Here is a 24,560-nt window from a genome sequence, read left to right as displayed (position 1 = left end):
CTTAAGTATTAGAAATATCCTTTTATCTTGTTAATGTTATAAGACATGGTACTCCTCTCATCAGCAGGCAAACACACATATTGTTTATGAAATTGCATACTGCCTTTAGGCATGTTATAATCTTATTTTTGCTCATTAAAATGTCAAGGCAGAGCATTTTCAACTCAAAATCTGTAAAAAATCCACTCTTGTCTGTCCTCAAAAATCACTTGCTTTTTTGTCTCTTAGTTTTAAGAAGAAAATCATTAGCCTTTCTGCTCACAAAAAGTAAGCACTCTCATTTGAGCTGGTTCCCTGTTGGCTCTAGATCAGCACAGCTAGCTGGAGCCCAGAAATGCCGCCAGGGTAGCTTACACCCTGGTAACATCCAGTCCTTCAACAATGCAAGTAAACAACTGAAGTATGTCCTGAGAGTTGCTAATACTTGAATGTTCCTTGACCCAAAAAATGGACTGTACTCAGTAGAGGAGATGCCATTCATCAAGGCTTTGTTCTCTCCCTTATTTGAAACACTTTTGGTCTGAGTCCCTTTTGGTAATAGCCCCTGTACCTGACATTGTCTCTAGCAAATCTACACAACATCATCTGAACCATGTGTGTTGAAGTTCTTCTTTTAAACCAATATGAGAGTCAAATAATTTGGAAATTTGCTCTAAGAAGCTGCAAGGAAGAAAAAATGGTTCCTTACAGAAGGTGGATATTTATCTCACAGCAAAGTGAAATCTGTTGACAGAGCATTTTTAGTCTGCATACTAAACAAAATAGCTACATCTTATAAGGCTTGCAGGATTCAAGCTGGCTTGATGGCTCATTCCAGCTCTGTTAATACCCTGAATTACTTGTAGTGGTTCTAATGATACTGTTACACCAGTATAAAGAAAGGCATAGAGAACAGCAAGCAAATTTTTTTTATTTATTGCTAGTCCAGTAGCAATATAGCAAACAGCTGATGTCTGAGAATAAGGGCTTGGTTATATGGTGAGTCAGTGATTTCGGGTTGATAAGTGGGACTCATTTATTAATTTCTCCTGGAAAATAATTAAGAGTGGAAATGTACAAACAATCTCCCCATAGGCCCCACATTGCCCAGGAGCCTCTGCTGCTGGCAGGGATGGCTGGCAGTGACTGAGAGGGCAACAAGACCAAACCTGTTGGGAAATCACCTGATGTGTGCACGGTGGGTGCTCAGCAGCCCCTGCTTCATCCTTCCCAGCCTCTTCTACTGAGCTAAGTGCTAATGTAGGCAAGCTGGAGAATCAAGGGGAAAATTGTTCCTAGATATCAGGGAGCACTTAGGAGCCCGAATAAAGTACTCTGCGGGGTGGATGCATATCTTTGTAATTGCAAAGCTAGAGATTGTGAAACAGCTCAAATCACATCATTCCAATTTTCATGGGAATTTCTTCAATGCAAATTGTAGAAAAGCATTGGGTGCTTCCAACAATCGCATCAAATAAAGTCCTGGTGAGGGCAGGTGCAATTCCCATTCACAGCAAAAGCAGTGGCACGTAGATAACGCTAGCAATGAATTTGAATAGCTGTTCTTTTACAGCCTTCTGTTTTCTGCTTACAGCAGCTAAAGGGTTGTAGTATAGGGGAATTAGGAATGGAGGAGTGCTGATAACAGAGCTTCCTGATCCCTTGAAGCTTGAACATTCAGTGACTTGGAGGAAAATTGAGATGTGCTGCAAGATACAGGGAAAATAAAGGTTAATCAAGCTCTGAGGTTGAGCTATTGCACTTATCTCTACCTTGCCTGTGGGGTTAGTATGTGCAGTCACTGTGAATCTGTGTGACTGATAAAAAGCTTTTAACTAGAAACAAAGATTTTTCCCTTACTCTAATTTCAAACCACAGGAACATCCTGGCTTTAATATCAAGGGCTCATGTTTCTGAAGGGTCAACATTGTGAAGCCTCGTGATGCTACCACAAGTCTAGAAATCTCCTGTACTTTTGGGAATGTTATTTTTATTTAAATGAAAGCTAAATTGCAGCCTTGCTCACAATGGAGAAAATGTGAAAGTCTTAGGAGATTTATTTCAAATATGTTTCTTAAAGCCTTCTTGTGCTTGGTTTAAGGGTTGTTTCAGTCTCAATACATGATTTTTCATCGAAGAGTTGAATTATTGAGTGTAGAACAAACCCAGCTGCAGGGCTTTTTCACAAAGTTTTGTAATGTGTCTTCATAAGGTTTAACTTTGGACTCATTCACTCTGCAGAAATAAAGTGTAAATATTAAAATTTGCATACGTTCCTCTCTATTGAAAGATTTGATTCCCACCTCAGGGGAATGTTAGAGCAGCTTTGGCATCACAAGTGCTTTAACTCAGTTTACAGCAGACCCAAACCAGACATATATTACATACCTGCATTTAATTACATTTGAAATCTGGCAATAAAAGAATTGGGATAATCCACAGCAAATTTCAAAATGAGGAGATGGTGATATTAAAGTAAGGGAAGTGATGCTTACTCAAGTGCAGTCTAATAATTACTTAAGCTTTTATGGTTTTATAGTTTATACAATATGTATAACAACCAGCCCTTGCCCTTGCTTGGGCCAACTTTTCCTAAGTAAACAATCACATACCATTGCCCTATTTCAAATTCTCTCATGAGCCTAATATGAGAAAGGAAAGTTGGATCTGATCTTAAAACCTGATGCCAATCTTCTGTGGCCCTGTATATTCTCTCCTATGCATGAAGGGCATAAAACCTGCTGATCTGAGAGGTATTCTTAACAGTAGAAGTGTGTAATTAGCTGTGCAAAATGCTAAATTTTGCCAATATTCTTAATTTTCTCCAAGTCGCTTCTCCACACATAGAACCTATTTGGGATGTAATAGTCCCAGACTTCCACTGGTGTTTTAGGTATGCAATGGAAGCCACACATGCAGGTGTCTTCCAGTCTGAATGCAAATGGGCATGAAATCTGTATTTTGGCTAATGAAAGGGATGCCCATCTTGTCTGGGAATTATTTAACCACAGGTAGCCAGGATGGTTCTCAGTGAGTTTCAGAAAGGGCTAGCAGCTTGCAGAGCTGCAGAGGTGCCTCCCAAATATGTGAAGGTAACTTGCTCAACTCACTCTTGGGTATGTGTCCTCTGAACATTCTGGGAGGGAATGCACAGAAAACACACAGTTTCATGCCCTTTAGTGTTTATCCATAAGTTTGGGCAGGTATAGCCTTAATGCTGGACTATTCTTTTTTTGAAAACTTGACTTCTCTGCTTGGGGGAGGAAAAGCTGCTGGTAGATCCCTCAACTGGTAAATGGCTGTGCACAGGAGAATGGGATAAGGATAGTAAATGCAAAGCTTCTTAAAATGTACTGCATTCATTATCCAAACTAGCAGGACTGTTGTTTCATGATAAAACAAATACTGTATTGCACAGCTTAGGTTTCCTTCTCTGGCAGGAACAGCATTTTGAAATTTAATTAGCTTCATGTGGCACTGTAGAAATGGATGGCAAATCAATAACGGATGCCATTTCAGTCACCTTGTGGTGTTGTAATTCTCTGTGTTTTGCTACACTAATTAGGTCTGACTTCAGTGAGAAATGTTTCAGGAGCAAGGAGGTGAATTATTGTTGAGTTCCTGGCTGTCACTGGGGAGATGAAGTAATCTCAAAACTGACTAACCTCAGTGACTTCAGGAGCTAGTAACTTAACATCCAAGAGGAAAAGAGAAGATGTCACATTCTAAAGGTGCAGTTTACAGTGAGTTTTAGGCTCAGTCAGTCCGTGGCTTAGGCTTCAGCTGAAAAAGCATCAGAAACCATAAACAGCACTTACCTCATAGTTGGCATTTAATTACTTAATTTCTCTTATTTTCACATTCCCCTACAGACTGAGAGTTTCTTGCAAAGAGGTATTTCCTTCCTTTGGATCCAGGGCTCCTCCTCTGAACCCAGAGTGAGTTGTGGGTGGAGAGAGGTGCACGTGAGATGGGCCCCAGGTTCTGATGCCTCCCTACTCCCAAAGCCATTGTGAAGGAACTCCTCAGGAAGCAGAATGCAGTTTGCTTCCATATAGCAAACCCAAACACTGTTAACTGGAGTCAACAGCAGTTCTTTGTCCATTTATTTGACTTTGGGGTTTTATTGGGAAACACTGGGTAGAGAGCTGGTGTCTCCCTCTACCAGGAACAAGCTGCTTTCTTCTGAAGGTGGGAGAGAAGGCTTTCCCCCAGAGTGTCTTAACTCTCCTCTCCAACAGCGTGCTGACAGCCACATCATAAAGAAAATGGATGGATAAGGAACAGAATCTAGGGAGAGCAAGTACTCTGAGGCCACTAAGTCAGTGTGACATACCAGCCCTATGCTTTTTTTGGGAAAGCATGTAAACTCCCTCCCTTTATATTAGTGTGAATTATGATTCCAAATAATCATTGCTTCTAACATAAACAGTTTCTAATATAAACCATTCCTGCTGGTTACCACAGACAGCCCGAGCGGCATGGAAAATTTCAGTTGTTACATCACAGTCACCCAGAGAATAGCAGCGGTGATTGAAATAATTTTGCAGTGGTTTGAATAATGCTGAGTGAAAGGTGATACAGAATTATTGCACTTCACAGAGGGCAAACACAAAGCAGACTCAGAGCTGGCTTTCCTTTTACCTGGCCCCTCCTTGTGGAATGTTGGAGCTGACAAACCCACAAATTCGTGTGGCTAATTTCCTAATCATGTCAGTGACTCATCCAGAACCCCTCTCAGCCTTATACAAAACTGGGGAAGAGAATGAAAAATGAGAGGATGGCTGATATGGCACAAGAGTGCCTGATAACAGATGAAGAGTTTGAGTTAACAACTCTAATTTAATAATGTCTTATTGTGGTGCTTGATAGTCTGACAATCAATGCAATACAGCACAACATACAAGAACATATGTGAATGTGTGTTTACTAGTATTAATGAATGCATTAACTACCAATTGGCCAGCTAATTGCACTCTTACTGCTGTAAAGACTGTCCTTAAAAAAATAAAGTAGAATTTCTTAGTCAAAGCTAATCAAATGCATATAATCTAAAATATATATAATAAAAAAAATGCATATAATCTTTGTTTCTGCCAAATTCAAGAACTTTAAGTATATCAAATATATTCACTGAATTCACTTGTCATGTACCACCATTTAACAGCTATTCCTGTAATGGCTTTACAGATTGATTAAGTACTCTTAGATGACGAATAATGCTCTAAGTTCCCTCATGCTTGAATACAAAGGGTGTATTCTCCCATGCCTACAACTTCCAGCAATACTTCTTTGCTGTCATACCTGCAAATAAAGACCAAAAGAAGCATTATTTAGGACTATCAAGTTTATTGTCCAATAGAAAACATACGTAGGGTAGGTTGTATTCTGATTGGATCTGTTATCTTTGCTCAGCAGCTCCCAGGTTCACTTGGCAACAACACACCCCAAAACCAGGAGCCTTGCGTTGCTTTTAGAGTAGAAAAAATCGTAATTATAATTGGTTTGTTTGTTGCAGCTGCAGAAACTGAAGAGATCCCTCTCCTTCAAGACTAAAAGCTTGCGGAGTAAAAGTGCGGACAATTTCTTCCAGAGGACTAATAGTGATGTGAAACTGCAAGTAGACTTGATGCCTGAGGTGAGCACAAGCACTGGGCAGCTCCCCAACTCAGACAGCCAGGCATCTTCACCCACCAGAGCCCAACAGCTGCCAGAAAACAGCAAGACTCACATCTTCCAGGAGCACATCTTCAAAAAACCAACCTTCTGTGATGTCTGCAACCATATGATTGTTGGTAAGAAAAATTTCATTTAAAATCTCATTGTGTGTCCATGCTAGAACTTGCAGGATGACCTTTCTCTAATTTCTGTGAGCCCAGAAGTCTCCTTGAGAATATTCATGCAGAGAGGTTCTGGATTTATGTCATATCTGCCACAGGTTAACACAAGTTCTACATTTGTTGACAGATGTCTTGCCTTGTAGACACATACTGTTATCACAAATTACAGGTGAGGGATTCAGCTGGAATCAAACTCTTCTGTCATCCAGGTTATACTGAGCACCAAGCACGAGTTTTATGCTGCACTAGAAGCAGCAGAAATCCATATTGCAAATGTGTCCACTATCCTCACTCTTTCCCACAGCAGTAATTTTAATTTTCTTCCTCCTCATGTCTGCCCTCACACTCTGCATCACTCCCAGTTCCCTTTCACTGTGGTGACCATACCTACCTCCCCCAGCTGTCCCACATGTCACTTGAGGGACAAGAAGTAGCATCTGCTGGGTGGTAGGCTCTTATCTGCTTGTGTGGGTTTGGGTGTTGGCTGTCTAGGATGAATATTTTGGGAGACCAGGTCAAAAACCAAATATAACAGCTGAATTTGCACTGCGGACTTTCTTGGGGTACTTCTACCCGATCTGTCCTATGTACAAAACCTCACAGTAACTTTATACCTTTGAAAGATAGGCCTATCTGCTCTCTGAAGCTGTCCATGAGTATGTAACTTCCAGCCAGGGACTGACTGACTGACTGACTGACAGACAGACAGACAGGAGAAAATTTTGTTATTGTCTCTAGTGTGCAGAAAAAAGCCTCTCCGCTGAGCTCTGCTTATAAGGTAGTTTTCTGTGCAGTGTGAAGACCTAAACAGCCAGCCTTCATGCAGATCATCCATGGGGCTGTGCAAGGAGATGTCAAAAGAGAAGTGCAAGTGCCTGGATGTGTAGAATCTGCATGGCTATGACAGTGGGAAGCAGAGCTGCTATTCAGAAATCTGATCCTGGAAATTCACATCCTCATGGCTAGTGGTGTGCACATGATTTGGTCTTCCTGCTTACTTATCATCTACTTGTCCCAGCACAGTAGAGCAGGAGTAAATTCAGTGGCAATTTACCAATGTGAAAGTGAGTGACACAATTTCCAAGATTTTAGGCAGGACAGGGAGCTAAACATGCTAGTGATTTAGCTCCATGTAGAAGTAATACAGGTCTTTGAGTACAAAATATTGTCTGCAATTTGTATAACTTGCTGTCAGGAACTTACATCCCCTGGCATGGAAGTCACTGCTTTTTACGTAACAGTGTGGTAGGCTCTTGAAAGATGCTGATAAGACTGATAAACATTTTTCAAATGAGGGTGCTCAGCATTCCCCACTTCTGTGAGGAATTTGTGGTCTTTGGAAAAGACAGCTGTCTACAGAACATTAAAATTGATGCAAGACAATCTTGCTTCCATAAATTAACTTATATTCTCACTTCACCACAGCTGTACTGAATCCAAGGAAACTAAGGAATTTTAATCACTTTTTTTTGGTGTCATTTTTCCAATCTTTTAAAGTTTTTTCCTGCTTGAAATGGTAAAATAAATGAAAGAGAGAAGCGGTAAAGTATCAGTATCAGGGAAGTTCATGGTCCAGAATTTGACAGGAAGTCTGGAAAAGTAGTTAATTGAAATAACTTTATATATGGGAAAAGGCCCAGAAGTTGTTTCCTTCAGTAATGTGGATGGATGTTCTATCAAAGCTTATTTTCACAAATATATACTGCAAATATAAGTTCCTTGAATTTCTGGCAGCTTCGTGTGAAGTTGTGTGGAGATAAATATCATCACAAATCTGCATGACTCAGCAGTAGTGTTTCAAAATAGTACTGCTCATGACGGATTATTGCTGGCAGCAAACTTTGCAGAGAGTAAATCCAGTTCATAAACATTCCTGCCCTTCTCCTTTGCTGGGCAATCTGTGTCTGCCTGGAATAGGAAAGTCCTGAAGCACAGCTCTCAGCTTCAAAACATCGGCTTTAACCCCCTGTGCTTTCTGAACTTTTTTTCTGTTCTCTCTGCTGAGGGCTTTGTTTTCCTGTTCTGTGTCTTAGCCACTTGATTAGCTAAAGAAGCCTTTTATAATTGCTGAAGAAACTAATGTGACCTATTTTTTCTGGTAGCAGTCTGAGTCAGGTGAATTGCTCTGACCTCCTCCAGCTCATCTTTGCTTGGAGGTAAGGCAGAGAAGATGTTGAGAGTTTTACCTTAAGATGCCTTAGAGTATAGATGCCCTGATTTTCATAGACAAACATCTCTATTCCTGCCATCTTCTCTTTTTGGTCCTTACTGCCTTCATGCCTAGTTTTGCTGTATTGTTATTTAATCAGCATGATAGATCTCAATGTTAACTGTTTACTGTTCAATTAATCCATATAGGTTGTGCAACTGTGGGTTATAGGAATAGAAAAGCAAAACAGGCAGCTTTCAGGAAACCCTGTCAAGCCTGCTCCCAAAGACAGACTGAAAAAGCCTCATTTCTGTTCAGGGACTCTGACTGCTTGAAACATGGAGCCGATTTGTTCTCTCTATTTTCATTTTTCACAGGCAGTGACATTTAAGAGTAATGAGTCTACGACTTTAAATTCCTCATTGATGAGAATAAAGGCAAAGACAGATACATGTTTTGAAGGCTGGAGGAAAGATTCCAGGAAAATTGTGTCTTGACTTTAGATGGCTTTCATTTTGCCACCAAGAATGATTCCAGGCTCACCTTAAATGGCACCCTGATCCATGAACTAAGCAGCTCTGTTTGGTACACGGCAGCGTAAAGAACAGTGCACAGCATGAATGTGCAGTGACTTCTTCAGTCTCACTCATGTGGCAGAATCCATCTGTAGCTTCAGAGTGAGCAGGACACATGGAGCAGAGGCAGCAGGTTCCCTGTGCTGCTCTTTTCACAGCAAAATTAAAGAACTTGAAACATTCTCTTACTAGAAAAAAATACGTGCATCATCTCTGTTTGATCCCTGGGCACTAGTAGCCAAATATTGCCTTTGGGATGCAGCGCAATCAGTATATATATATATGTGAGTAAACTTACTCTTTCAAACGTTTTTGATGCAGCCCAGAGTACAATCCAACATATTCAAAAGAAAATCTGTTTATTGATGTGATTTCAAAAAAGAAAAAGGTATTAATAGTGCGCTTCATACTGCACTTTAAAGGCAGGAGTTGGACTGTTCCTATTAATTGTACTAGACTGAGACTCAGGTTCCACCTCAGCAAACAGAAGAAAAATTTGATACAGAAGCAGTAATTTTCTGTCAAATGAAATAATGGAGGAAATTTCACATTTGAGGGAGCTTTAAAGAGTGCATGCAGAAACCATTTTACATTAATGGGGCCTTCTTACAGCATCTAATTCTCCAATAAAATCATCATTCCTAATAATGAATTCAACAGTAATAATTCTCATAATTTCAGAGCAAATCAATAGTGTGCTGAAGCAGACTCTGCACTCCTTTCTCCCACTCACTGTTTTGCTGCTGTGAGTGCCTGGCATCGGTTAGTTTAGGACTGGGGTTTCAGCTGCACAGAGGGCTACATATTTTCCTAAACATATCCACCCTTGAACATCCTCTTACAGTATGTCTCTTAGAAAACCATTAATTTGCTGGTTTTACTAGTAGTATTTATTACTATTTTAATATCTAACCTCAGCAAGGGAAAATTTTGAAAATCAAAGTGTCTTGTGGAATGCATTACTAGATCATCATTTAGGAGACACTGGTTTTATGGGGTTTTTCTTTTACAACACAGTGAAAAGAAAACCATGTCAGATACCTCAGAGTTTGCATTTTGTTATCTACCATTTTCTGTGATTAGCAAGAATGTGGTAAGCTTTGGCAATGGCAAATTAAGGGAGGCAAAACCACCTAGCACCAGCAAAGATAGATACTGTTAAATTAATGTTGCATCAGATTATGGTCCTATGTCTTATCTTATTATGTCTTATGGTCTTATGATCAGAAGCAAGTTCTTGCTCTTCTTCAGTCTCTGGTGTGTCATCAATCATCTCTGTGACAATTTGCTGTTGAAGAAAATGTGATGTCAGTACTCTAGAGTTGTAAAACATTGTGTATTTTTTAAGAAAAACCTCCATCTGTAGAATTCTCAACGTTTTACTCATTTGCAGATCATTTCCTGTGCTGATTCACATGGAAAAAATGTAATTTTCCACATATTCCAAGCATATTACATGCAATTAATGTATTCCCATCAAAGTCAAATATAAGTAATGCAGCAAAAAAAATAAAGCACTTTGCTTTTAAAAATATATTACTTTGAAGTCAATCTTTCAAAGCTGTTTAAAGAAATATATCCTTGTTTAGATTGTATCTTTCTTTGTGTTTCCAAAGTATATGTAACTGTTTCACTCCATTATTAACCTTAACTATGGCACAAAATTTTAATCAAACACCTGAGGTTTTTTTGCATACCTGTTAGAGCATGTTTGCCTGGAACAAACTTGCAGGAAGAGCAGAAAAATTTGTTTGCAATGTCCAGTAATAGTCAAAACCAGGTCCTTCCAGGTCATGCCACCCCTGACATATATGTATTTATAGGTGTTCTCAAGGCAGCTGGGTTTCTGGTTGGGATGCAGATTCTCTGGACCTTTGCTGCTCTGGAGGTAAATAACTCAGTACCCGTCCTCTTAGGGAACTAACCAGATTGCAGTTGGAGAAACAAATAAACAAGTAAAAAGGAGAAACAAATAAACAATTAAAAAAGATAAAACCAAGACATGGCTGTAGCATAGCTTTCTTTCAGTCTATTAATCAGTAGTGCTTAAGCAGTGAAATTGTGTTATCCCTTCAGAACTGACTCACTCCTACCACCGTCTGTTCTGGTTTAGCCAGTCATTCTGGAGGTTCAGACAGCCAAAAAAGTACCATGAATAATTCTTTCTCACTTCGTCTTTTAGAAACAGCCTGTATTTCTGTATTTCACTGTGCAGTTGTGGCCGCTAGAACTTTCAACCACTTTTATCCCCAAAGCTGTATTGTAAAATCCTCCAGAAAATTAGGGTCAAGGTTGATAAATTGGGCAAGTTTTTCAAATGCAGGAAGGAAAGAAAGAGGTCTAGATTGAAACTATGAAGCCTTTTTTCTGTTAGATCCTGCATTTGAACTTCTTCTCTTAGACTATCAGTAACTGCGACTAATAAGTACTGGAAAAACTCCACGGTTAGAGGAAGTGTTTATATAACTGTAATTTATGTGGATGTTTATTAAATATAGAAAAATTTCACAGGAACTATGACACAGTGCTTTCTGCCTCCAGTCTGATCAGCTCTCTCCTAAAAAATATGCTTGACTTTTTTTAAGCTTGCTGCCTCATTTCATGAAGTAGGAATTCTGGCTTGGTCCAAACCTGCCTACATCCAGCATTATCCAGGTAGACAAAGGTGGAGTAAATGGTCACAGATTGATCACCACTTTTTGGCAGCAAGACAAAGTAGAAGTACTCCTAGAAGCACGACTGTAGCTGGCTTTTTCCAAGGCTATGGTAGTTTAGAAGTCTCTTTGGACAGAGATCTTGGAAAAAACAAAAACAAAAACAGGCATTTTTACTTATATTGCAGGATGAAGGATAAAAATAATATTATTCATTCAGTCCTGCCCTCCACTCTTTCTAGTCTCTCTAGCATCTCCCAACACAGACGACCTTGAGGGAAGAGATTCATGTTGCCACTTCATCAGAACAAAGTTGTCTCCTGTAGAGAAGGGTAAAGAACTTCCAGCAAGGGGGACATATCCTTGGAGCAGGGCTTGTGTAGTCACAGCCAAGCCTTCCCACATCTATTTTCCAGAGACATTATTACTACTACAGCATAAATTTGTTTTGTTTATTATTAAGAGTTTCCCTATTGAAAGCAACTTTCAAAACCAGCTGAATCCTTTTGTTCATTTGTGAGGAAAAATCACAAAATGCTGCCTGACCAATCTGACAGTCTTCTGTGATGGCATGACTGGCTGGGTAGGTGAGGGGAAATTGGTGGATATTGACTACCTTGACTTCAGCAAGGCTTTTGACACTGTCTCACATAACATCCTTGTAGGCAATCTCAGAAAGTGTTGGATGAGCGGATGTTAATATGGATTGGGAACTGGTTGAATGGGTAGAGACAGAGTCCAGTTGGAGACTCATTGCTAGTGATGTTCCCCAGGGGCTGGGACCAGGTCCAGTCTTGTGTAACACACTCATCCCTGACCTGGATGAAGGGATGGATGCATCCTCAGCAAATTCCCTGACATTACAAAAGCAGGAGGAGCGACCAATACTCCAGAGTCCTGGGCTGACACCCAGTGAGACCTGGACAGCCTGGAGAGCTGTATGGAGGGGAAGCTCCAGAAATTCAACAGAGGCAAATGCAGGGTCCTGCACCTGGGGAGGAATAATCCCAGGCACCAATGCAGGCTGGGAGCTGACCTGCTGGAAAGCAGCTTTGCGGGTCCCAGTGGACAACAGTCCCAAGCTGTCCAAGAGCAGCAGTGTCCTTTTCACCAAGAGGGCCAAAGATATCCCGGAGTGCATTAGGAAGAGCTTTGCCAGCAGGCTGAGGGAGGTGATCCTGCCCTGGTGAGGCCTCATCTGGATTGCTGTGTCCAGTTCTGGGCTCCCTGGACAAGAGGTACATGGAGCTCCTGGAACAGATCCAGCGGATGGCTACAAAGATGATTAGGGACCTGGAGCACCTCACTTAGAGGACAGGCTAAGGGAGCTGTGGTTGTTCAGCCTGGAGTAAAGACAGCTGAGAGGGGATCTCATCAATGTTTGTAAGTACCTGAAGGGGGGTTTGCAAGAGGATGAAGCCAGGCTCAGCAGTGGCCTGGGAGAGGACAGGGGACAACAGGCACAAACTGAAACAGGAAGATCCATCTGAGAATGAGGAAGAACTTTTTTACTGTGAGAGTTACAGAGCACTAGACCAGGTGGTCCAGAGAAGTTGTGGGGTTTCATGTTGCAGAGATATTCAAGGCCCACCTGGCCATTATCCTCTGCAACATACTCTAGTAGAACCTGATGCAGCAGATTAGACTAGATGATCTCCAGATGACCTTTCCAAACCAGTCACTCTGTGATTCATTGAAAAAGGGTCATTGTGTAACCTTTTCAATAACTGGTACCAGGCGCCATCCCATATATTACTAAGTGATCTACAATCCTTGCCTCTACCTCCTCCTTTCTTCCACTAAATTTATTCCTGGATTTAGGACACTCCAGTTGACGACAATGAATGGCTCTGGGCACTTATAACTTCTGGCACTTTTGAGAGTCAGTGTGAGTGAGAATTGTTTAAGTCATCTCCCTATGCTGTGCTAAGGTTTAAGGGAAACCGAAACGTTGTATTTTTTTATCACATATCTGCTAAAAATTGGTGTAAAATAATAATCTTACCCTTTTCGATTGGAATTGAACCTGGCTTATCCTACAATCTCTTTCTTGAGTTAATATTTCTCCATAAGCATAGATCTCTCCAATTCTGAGTGGAACCCTGTAGGGCCAAAGAAGGGCCAAACAAAAGCCTCCTGGAAATAAGAAGTGCTAATTTAACCATCTGTACAGTATGCATTTAACTGTTAGTTATAGACCAGTCAGGTATAGGTAATATCATCTTGACTCCCCAAAATTTCCCAACAGTGGATATTCTGTCTGTTAGAATAAATAAAGTAGGAATAAAGAGAAATGAAGACATAGAAACACATATGGTATGTGCAGTATAGATGTGCTCCATCTACTTCTATTTTTTGATAAACGTGGCAAAAAATATCCAATTCATGAAGTCCTACATTTGTAGAAAAGCTACAGGGAGCCACACATTTTCCCTGCATCAAATCATTACTTTTCTTTGTTAACAAAGAGTTAAACATGCTTTAAAGCAAATATTGAAAAGAAAATATTTAGTTTGTTTATCCTTTGGGAGGGCTTCCTCCTCTGAGATGAAGCAAGAATGTTATCAGTAAATTGGATAATCAGGAACTGCTTAGCTGAAAAAAGAGGGTGGAAATATATTATAAATTCTAATTTGTCCTTGAACAGCATCAGACATGTTTCACATTTGTTACAAGATAATTTTCAAGCTCGCTTTAATTTGGGGGAAATTGCTATTAATATGAAACTGCAGTTAATCCCTCAGTCAAAAGAGGCTTTAAAGACTGTTGACCAACATTTGCTGCTTAATTAGACGGAAAAAAATAAGCATTTCTAGAACATCCACAATTAATATTTTGATATTATGTTAGCCATGTGATTTTTAACCAAAAAATACATTAAAACCACCAAACACCCTATGCAGCAGTGAGTAGGCCCCTGGTACCATTGCTCCTGGTATCAGCTCTAGTGAAGAGCATAATGGCAAGCTCGAGGTTTTTTAAAGGCCAAGGGATGAAGCAGAATGCAAGTGGGGTTTTTATGTCCTGCTATGTACTTTTCCAGAGCTCACATGGGATGTTGGGTGTTTACAGATAAGCAAATTAAGTGCATCTTCTTTCAAGCTGACCTTCTTGTAAAATCGTTATTTTTCTCTTTAGAGTCCTTATCTACCAGAGTGTGACTGTTATGTGGATAATTACAATGCTGAATATCTGACAAAAGCATTATCCAGAAGCAAAATTATTAGAAGCTTTACCTTACTCTGAGTTGCAGAAATCTTAAAATGAGGCACTTAACAGAAATGCTTCTGCAAGGAATAGCACACTGCCATCATGTAGAGTAAAATGCCTACCCACATTTGCTTGTTGCTGTCCTTAATATAGAAGGATGTCTCAGAGAGCAGTGATCCTTGCGGCTCACATGGATCACCACATGTTTTCCTGCTTTGGTAATAGGAATGAAAGTTACTGCAACTTCACCAATGCTCTTCTCTGAGCTGCTGAAATTTCAGTTTTCCGGGTATACACAATACAGAGCTGTTTTCCCCCTTGACATAAGTTTATATTGTACACTGAAGGATGCTGCAAACACATGAGTCCTGACTTTTCATTCTGAAGACATGCTCAATTATAAATGACATGTAGTTGAAAATTGTGGCTTCATTATAGTTTACTTTAGAACATGCAGGGAGTTGTCTGTGTCCATCATTTGATAGAAGTTTTTCTTATTCATTTAATTATTAATTGGTGCCACATGGAAATGTACCTGTAGGTGTGCTTTAGGCCAGTACTGCTTTGTGTCAAGTAATGAATTTTCTCAGGTTATAATATCTGTTTACAGCAGCAAGGTGAGATATTGCCTTTCTTGCAGTGTTTATTACACTGTTAAAAATTCCAATGTGGACAGCATCTGGGTACAGGGTTTTATAGAAGAAACAATGACATTACAGATTTTACCCTATTTATTTTTTCTTACACTAACTTCCTCCCTCCCCACTAGCCTTTCATTCCCTAAGTCTCCCTTTCCCTGCATCTAGGGGTCACTACCAGTGATATTGGGGCAGAAAGTCATTTTTTATTCCTGCTGGGATGCTGCTTGAAGTTGCCCATCTCAGGCACAGTTCCTGGGCATCCCCTGGTATTGATGTCCATCACTGATGTAAAACATTGATGTCCATGGCTTCTTCATCTTCAGGATCTTCCTGCATCTCCCAGATCCCTCCCCAGGCCAGGATCTTTACCTTTGGTCCCCTTCTTCTTTCTGAGAATGCTTCTTTCTTTCAGGAACTTTTGACACCAAATATTCTTTCTGGAAACCAAGCTCACAGTTCCTCCAGTCTAAATAATGTATGTGCATAAGAACAGCACATAATCAGCCTTTTAACTAGTGCTCTGGTCTCCTGTCTCTTTATTAATTGCAGGATTTGGGATACACTGCTTTTGTTTAGTCAGAGTGTAATCAACATTTCCAGCAGCTAACAGTGGTTGCAGCTTGCAAGTAGCAGCCTCTTGTCTGAGAGTTCAGGGGTTCAGTTTCATGCATTCACCCATGCACTTACATAGCAGTTACCTGCTGCCTGTTCTGTTCACAATTTCACCTGTTCTTTGCCAGTGACAGCTCCTCAATCTTAATATCTGTATTGACATTCAGTTCTGCGCCAGTATCTTCTGACACATTGATCTGCTCTTTGCTGGACTTTTGTTATATGTTACAGCTTTGTACACTCTACAACTGTACAACAGACGGATAATATCTGCCAAGCCTTTTTGCTTGTCCCTCTGGGTTTCACTACCCTGACAGCAGTAGCACAATTATGGTGGATGTTTATTAAGGTTTTTGGACAACAAACCACATAGCCATGCTGGTCCAAACAACATGTGTAGATGAGAAAATCTATGGTTTGTGTTGGCTTGGCTGGTTCCTAATGGAAGCCAGGGTGAATGAAGGTAAGGCAAATACTGTCTAAATATGGACAGCTTATGAGTGATGCATTGAATTATTCAAGTTGATTGACAAAATTTTAAAAAGCAGATTTTCAGTGATTTTGATTAATGATTTAATTATTTAGCAATAGAGTGAAATTTCAGCTTAATGTCCCCATTTTTTTCACTGTCCAGATTGACCCTTGGGCAGGTAATGTTCTTTTTACTTTGCTGAACTACCTAGACTTCTGTAAAATCACTTGACAGGAGTTTTTCTTATTCATTTAATTATTAATTGGTGCCTTATGGAAGTGTACCTATAGGTGTGCTTTAGGCCGGTACTGCTACGTGTCAAGTAATGAATTCTTTCAGGTTATAACAGTGAAGATTGCCTCTTTGACAGTTGTAAACGAAGTGTTTTTACTGCCCAGCCTGTGTGATTTCACTGAAATCAGTAGCTATTTCTGGAAAAAAATTACCAACACCCTGCCCCACCTCACTCCCCCCCAGCCTGCACTTGGTGCGTAAGGTTTCACTTGAATGTTTTTCGGTTGCTTGGAAATTCACAGAAAACGGGAACAGATATTGGAAGGGGCTGCTGAGGCAAGTGGTGGAGTCACTGTTCCTGGAAGTGTTTAAGGAAAGACTGGATGTAGCTTTCAGTGCCATGGTCTGGTTGACAAGGTGGTGTTAGGTCATAGATTGGATTGATGAACTCAGAGGTCTTTCCCAAACTAGTTGATTCTGTGACTGTACATTCCTCATGTGGAAAGAAACTGAAACACATTTTGCTATAAAATGTGGCTGTAAAATTCTGAAAGGTAGAAGGACATTGTGACTAACTGTAGAAATAACTTCCTTGAAAACTGATTCCACCAAACCACCAAAGTGGTGTAACTAGCCCGTTACTTATGGTGGTGCCCTCTAATTCCCTCTAAGCAAATTATGCTGTCAATACACTTGTAGCTTCTGATGAGATCCTCCTTAGCTATGTGTGATCCAAGGGAAGAAATGGCTTTGGAACAGAAATCTGTGCCTGCAGCCAAATCCTGACCAAGCACTAGATTTTAGCCACATGTAGTTATCTTCCGTTGCTCCTTTTCCATCTCCATCACTAGCTATTGTAAAATGGAAAAAGGAGGGAGGAAGAGGAATTGTTGTCCTAGTAAGTCACACTTCAGCACTTTACATGCAAGGCCCATTGCTGCAGGCACTGCCAGTCAGTTTGTGCTAACACAGACCTGCAACAACACTGGGAGCTTGCACTGGTGAGGGAGTGGTTTTAGTGCAGGAGGAAAGCCCAAACCCTCAGTAAGTCTGAAACAGCAGAAGGCCAGTGAACAACCACATATATATGTATATATAATATATATATATATGTAATGGGAACTAAACATTTTATAGTTCTAATTGATTTTCCTGATCTTCTGGCAAATAGCATGTCTCATTTCAAGCCCACTGATGACAATGGAGACACATAAGCAACAGGCTGTGTTAAAAATCCATCAGCAGAGAAGAGAGGACATCAAATCCCTTTGATGAGGACACACTGTTCTTTTGTTCTGTAATTCTTTTCCCACATTTTCAGCAAGCTCATGGTTCTGGTCTTCCTCTTACATCATAGTTTTTTGTTCAGATTTCTGGTTTCTGTTTTCCAGCTCCTCTGTAATGGTACAAGGCCCTTGGAAGATAAAGGTTTTGGCACATGTGAGCAGCCTTACAAAATTCAATTACTTTTTCAAAGCATTCAAAACACAGGAAAAAAAAAGGCTGCAATTGATTACTTTTCATTTCCAAACATGTAAGAACACAGGTGTGAATAACCTGAGCCTGTCAAAATGTAGATCTTGTTTGAAATCTGACTTTCATCATCTTCACCTCAGGAAGGGTTACTTAAGATGCTGTGTTTACTAATACTACTGAGACCAAGATCAGCCATTCATCTCTGCTTGTCCTCATTTGAAAAACTCACCAAGCTTAATTTCTCCATGTTCCCTTGTCCTGTTTAGTTTTACCACCATCCCCTCACACAGTCAAGTTTATGCCTGCCCTCTCTGAAATGTTTTCCTTTTCAGCAAAGCAGCTCAGTTCAAGGACCTATAAGCACAGGTTCATCAATCTTGAAAATTATCTCGAAAAGTAGGTAACGATAAATCAGTGCCAGTTTGTTCAGAGCACAGAACGTTAGACATGATTTAGCATGTTTAGGGGACAGGGACTTTTTCTTTCAATAATAGCTGTTGGTTTATTTACCATGGTGTTCCAGCATCCTAATTAACATTTAGATGATCAAAAACCTGAGATGATATTTTAGGAAGTGCGGAGGTGGATATTTCCTTTCAGGGATAAACTTTTATAGCAACACTGCTGAATATGTGAAAAATGCATTTTAAAAAAAAATTCTTATGGCCAAATTTTTAAAAGGCTGTATTTTAGCAGGGATATTTTTCCTCTCTATAACCGTCTTGCAGAAAAACCTGCCTATTACTGCCTCACTTTTTTCCCAGCATGTCATTTCTAAAGAAAACTATGCCACTAGGAAGTCAATTCTAATTTTATGCACTGTTATGTAGCCTGCCTACATAAGGCAACTTTTCTTGCTATTTAAACATTGGATATTGTTATGGAGAAACTGGGGTAGGCACTCAAATGGACCCACACCTCTCAATGAGATATAATCTAAAATTTATTCATTTGAAAGGATAGGTACCATGATTGGATATCAAGTCCTACTCTACAGAACATAAATATACAAGCTCCAGCTTCTCTACACACCCTGTTTGGTTTAGAGTGGCACAAGGTAAACTCGTGGGAACAGGACACTTCAGGCAGTCAAGACATCAGGTCAAGACCTGGCAGCTTGCTCCCAGGTTCAGAAGTTCCTCCTCTCATATGGTCGGACATCCCTGCACAACGTGCCTCATCCCAATAAATTATAAATTTAACGTGCCCAAAGCCCTGTACTTTTTCAGCTGGCAGATTTAACTGTAAAAAAAATCTAACCCACAACTTAAAAAGAAAAATATGCCATTACTAAAGAGTAACTCTGTGTCCATCAATTTAAATTCTCAATTATGTTATCTGGCAGCAATGACTTCCAGTGTTCAGCCCTGTAGGGTGACTGGGGAAATCTGTGTTCAGGCTTTGATCTGTCCTGTCCCATCTCACCTGATGAACAGGTGAGGATCTGCGCCTCTGTACTCTCCAAAATGCCAGCATGGGAAAGTGATAGGGCAGCATCAGTTAAAAAAATAATCAGAAAGGTACCAGGTAGTAGGACAGAGCATAGTTCCCAAGATGGCAGGAGGCAGTCGGGGAGGCTGAGGCTGAGGAAGGATGAGAAAAGGACTTCCCAGCTCATTCTTACAAACCAACCTAGCGGCTTGGATGAATTAGGCTCAAGGTTTTTAACTTTAAAGATCTGGATATCTCATGTAGAAAATGCCATTTTCTGATCTCCCCACAGCTCTTGACTGAAGATAGAGCAGGAGAAGGAGAAGATCTTGTCCAGCAGCAGCCAGCCACAGGGGCAGGAAGCTGCTATAGAGGAATTTTTAAAAATAGTGGTCTCTTTCAGCATCAGAGTTTTACTCAAAACCAGTTAATTAAAATCTAAGAAGGGGGGATGAGAATAGAGTGCACAAAGGCTTAGCGATAACTGCAGAGGCACCAGTCCCATTTCGGGGATTTCCTCTTTTTAAGGTGACTTCCTAAACCCTTCACTGCTGCAATACTGGCCCAGCTTGCTTAAAATTCTCCGTTTCCCATAAACTTTGGCATGGACGAAGCTTTCTGGTGACAACTGTAAATGCATTTAGGGAGAAAGGGGCAAGACACTCATTATTTTTATCAGCCTCCCACAGCAGAAGTTGAGATCTATGGAAATGATGTTAATTTAAAATATATTTATTTTTTAATGTTTTAAATCAAAACAATTTCTGAGCGGTATGTTCCTCTCAGCTGGAATAATAAAAAAATAGTGGTTGAGTCATAGCTAGATTAGCTGGAGGTGACAGTCTCTCTGTGTCTCTTTCCCTTCCTCTCTCTCTCTCTTACAGACCTGAACGTTTTTATCCTCTCCTTTCTGTTTTTCTCCCCACTTTGGCGTAAGTGCCTACTATAGTTATGTTTATACAGCCAGTATAACATCATGTTGTTACCAACATCTGCAGTTTTCTTTGAAATTTCTCTAGGCTGCAGGGCTCGTTCTCCCTCTCCAGTTATTAATCTTATGTTGAGACTTGGAGCAACAGGCAAAAAGCATCAGCCAGCAGTGCTGTGGCCATAGCTGTGCTGGCCAAGGGGATGACACAGTTTCCCTTTGTTTGTGTGCATGCAGATTCTCATTTGCATTCCTTAGGAAAAATGTGACTTTCCTGAAATGCACAGTAGTTACTAAACTGCTTTTGTAAGGAAACACAGAAAAAAAGAGTTGGAATCAAATTCTGCCCTGTTCCCTCTGTCTTTCTCTGCCTACAAATATTTCCATTCACCTATATTGAGGTGTTCTGTTTCCATTTAGGCTTTCTCCAAAAAAGATTTAAATTTATAAAAGTGATGCAGTGTGTCCTTTTAGTGGTATTTAAGGTCATATTATCAGAACAGTTTAAGATTCAATTTTCCATGACTGTTCTGGAAAACCCAGCCTCTGGTTTAGATGTTCAAATGGGAGCTGACCCAGTCACAGAGTATTTCTAGTGAGGTGTTATTAAACATGACCTGCTTCTCAAAACAATGCATCCTTCCAGACCTAGGTGCCTGGATACATTAGCTGATATCTGAAGAAAATTACTGGGCAGAACCTCATTTGTAAGTTTATTTAAGACCTACTCAGTATTCTGGCCTGAAATGTTCTCTTTTTTTCCAGTGAAATACTGTTTCTTTTGTCAGTTTTGCCTTTGAAAAAGGAGTACTAGCCTGTATAGACTTGGAGATAGTTGATACATTAATGTATAGGACACAGAGGACATTTATTCTAATGTCTGTGTGTTTTTTTCTCTGTATGAATTTCATAACTATATAGACACTGCTTCAATCACCAAAGAGGACACGTTAAGTGTTCATGGACACTATAAGTCAGGTAAACGTGTCTAGTAATTTCCATTCTAAACCACCACTTTTAGAGTTTGCAATTTTTGTAACTTAAACACCAGCATCTGGGCCAGAATAATATTAGTGCAACCTCTGACAGTTTTACCCCTTGTTCGCCTAAATGAGAGCCATCTCATACAAGTATTGGCAAGGGACAAAGACAGTGAGCCCATAAGAAAACTCATGAGGCTGTTAATCACTTTGTATTTGGAATAAGGCTAACATGGGATTCAAGAGATGATGCTTAAAGACACACACTGACTGAGGAAAGTAAAAAATAAATGTCGAATAGAACTGCCCATTCATCAAACACTGTCTGCTCTGTTTGGTGAATGAAGTAGTGTGCCTTGAATAAAAATAGTGAAAATTACATCCCCAGACAGCAACCAAAAAGCAACTGAGCAGGACTTTGTTCTGTCCTGCTCAGTATTTACCAACCAGCTTAAGTAACCTTAGTAAGGGTTTTTGGAGAAAAAGATAGGAGGGATGATTACTTTTTGAAGGTAATAGCAAAGCTATCAAAGCTGTTAGTTTACTCCCCTTTTGAGTGAAAACCAGAGAAAAAACTAGTTAGGTTACTCCAAGTGGAGCTTAATTGCTAAGCCTTTAGTTCCTATATTTCTGATCCACCACTGACTGAAATTATTCCAGGTGGATTAAGATAAGCAGTGACTACTGTATGTGAGCATCAGTAGCTTCCAGCTTTGCTTTAATGTTGGTATAGGGGAATATCTGCTGCTGGGAATAAACAGTAGGCTGCAATCAAGCCATCAGCTATTTAGGGGGACAGGAATCAACCTAGGCAGCGATGGTCAGCTTTGCAGATCATCAGTGTGTGTTCAGCACATGCCCCTGAGGAGATTGTGTTAGTGTCTGAGACTTCACTAATTGGAACACTGCACCTTCCAGACAGTGCTGTAACCAGCTCAAATGTGAACCCTCTCCTTACCCTTCCCCTGCCCTGTGCTTCAATCCACAGAAAGATTAACGCAGTGGGAATAAGCACGCCACAGAGAGGCTTTCAACTTCAAACAAGGCCTGGTACCCTCTGGCAACAAAGGAAAATTATCCTCAGATAGTCTCTATTGTGTTGTTGTAGCTATTGCTATTATTGTTCCTATCTTTGTCATTGTCAATTTTTTTTTTTTTTTACTTTTATGAGTCATTAATACTACTTATTTTCTAGTATTTAATGTATGTTCAGACCAAATTCTTAACTTTCTTATGATTTCCAGGGGAATTTCTTGGGAAACAATGCTTCAACACATTGCTATATCCTGTGCCACTACTTTAGGCATAATGAAATATCTCTCTTATACTGGTGCATGACTGTGGAACTCTCCCTGTACTCACTCAGCTTTAAATAACATCCTTGCAAGATCTGTGTTCTGCCTGCTTTTTCACTACTTTAAAATACCAGATGTTTCCTAAAACCTGCCCCATACAGGCATCTGCATGGTCAATAAGTGTGCATAAATAGGAAGCCAGAAATTGAGGCAATGAGTCAAACTCTGGTCTCATTTACACCTGTACTGAATGCAATCTGTTATCTGTAATGTGAGCTGTGATTGTGCCTCATTTCTGAATCTCAGAAACTTTTGGGTCAGGTACACTGCCAGTATGTAGTTATCTGATTCCTGGCGTGCACTACTTTTGAATCAGCTTAGCCATAGTTCTCTGAGTGATTTAGTGTAATGGGGAAGAGAAACTGAAGAAAGAATTGTTCTGTGGGAAAAAAAAAAAATTTTCTTGTAGAAATGCCATTTTCAGAGCTTGAGATATGGTGGTTGGGCATAAGTACATCATAAATGATTCTTCTCCAATCTCCGTAGTTATTCCTCAGTGGGAGGCAGGGAGATGCAGGGAAGGTTTTTCCAAGCTAGCCCCACTGTAAACCAAGTAGTTAGAACTGAAAGTGGGTTGAAGATTGGAGCTTTTGGTAGTTACAGGGATTTCATTTTGATTTACAAAGCCTTCTTGTAGACTCAAGTGTGTGACAGAAATACTTTTCCTCCCTTTGAAGCCACTACTTAGCTACTCAGATACAAAAATATGGCACTCAGCAATGGAAATACAGTATTGTTCTTTTGTAATTGTCTTACTCATTTTCACATGACCACAGACTCCTGTTCTGAAAGAGTTGGGGTTTGATTTTTGAAAGCAACTCAGATCCATCACATTCATTTTGCACATCATTTGGGCACACAGTTGTTTTGACAAATGTGTGTCTTCTGTGATCACATGCTTATAACATGTAAGGACCAACATCCACCTTGTAAAGTTAACATTAAAATGGCTGGAAAAGCATAACATAGTCAGCAGGAAGGACTGTGAGACTGTCTGCCTCTTCACAGCAAAATCTTAGGAGTACCTTGGTGCAGAGCAGCATGAAAGGAGAATTAGATCTGGTGTAAGCACTGACGTGTTGCATAGGCCAACTGTGATGTCATTTTCCTTTTCTCATTCTGTCCTATAAATATAATGAAAACTGTGAGGGAACTACTCTTTTCTCAGTGCCAATTGTTGATCACCAGGAAGGGTGATTCAGCATTTCATCATCAGTAATAAAAGCACAAAGCCACAGAAGTCAATATTGGTTTGGGCATGAGTAATTGAAAAAAAACTATAACTGAAAAAAATCTTCACAGCACACTAATCCAAGTGCAACCATGCAGGAAAAAGAAACAAATAAACAGGCATGTGTTCTTCTAAGAAATCCTGTGTTTGCTAGGAAAAAAGACCTCAGAAAAAGAGGATAGAAAGGATGTCTGCACACACTGAAAGGTGGCTAAAAGGGGCAACAAGTGGGGAGCCGGCACTGACCCCACTTCCTTGAAGTCCCTGGGGCACACCCCACACTCAACCCTGTTCAGTCCCTATCACTCCAGCAGGTTCTATAGGAAGGTGGGGAGGATCGTGGTTCCCTGTCCTAAAGGAAGCACACAGGTGAAACATCTGAGCCTGGCTCACTGCAACAACCCGTGGCTACCTCAGCCTGCCTTACCTGGCTTGCAAGTGGCCACTTCAGACACCTCTTCCTCCGCAAGTGGAAGGCTTGGGTTTTGGCAACAGTTTGATGAAACCTTCCCTGAAGTGCTTCTTTCTGAGGTAGCACTTCACTGAATGAAACTGGCAGCATGTACATAACCAATGAGCTCAATGAGTACTTTCAGATGCAGGATCCTTCTGACTAATATTTATCATGTCTGGCTAATGAGGGCTGGTTAAAATGTCAAGAGTTTTTAGGGTTTTTTATTACCTCATTTCATACTGACTCTCACAGTAGATAAAATGAACAGATATGTTGTTTACTCATTTCATTTACACAGTCCTGTAGGGGATAAAAGAGTTGCTGCAGCATCACTGCTTC

At 40.3% G+C, this 24,560-nt stretch overlaps 1 protein-coding gene across 1 annotated transcript in view; it reads left to right on the top strand.

Annotated features, from left to right (window-relative positions):
• Positions 1 to 24,560, top strand: part of STAC (SH3 and cysteine rich domain) — a 72,620-nt gene that overhangs the window by 18,509 nt on the left and 29,551 nt on the right. The window contains exon 3 of the mRNA XM_030943998.1: positions 5,498 to 5,774. Within this exon, the coding sequence (XP_030799858.1) occupies positions 5,498 to 5,774 (277 nt within the window). The remainder of the gene's footprint in view (positions 1 to 5,497; positions 5,775 to 24,560) is intronic.

The sequence above is a fragment of the Camarhynchus parvulus genome, chromosome 2 (genome assembly GCF_901933205.1).
Source record: "Camarhynchus parvulus chromosome 2, STF_HiC, whole genome shotgun sequence".
In the NCBI taxonomy this organism is placed as follows: domain Eukaryota; kingdom Metazoa; phylum Chordata; class Aves; order Passeriformes; family Thraupidae; genus Camarhynchus; species Camarhynchus parvulus.
Note: the sequence above shows the minus strand (reverse complement) of the source record. Positions and strands in the feature narration are given on the sequence as shown.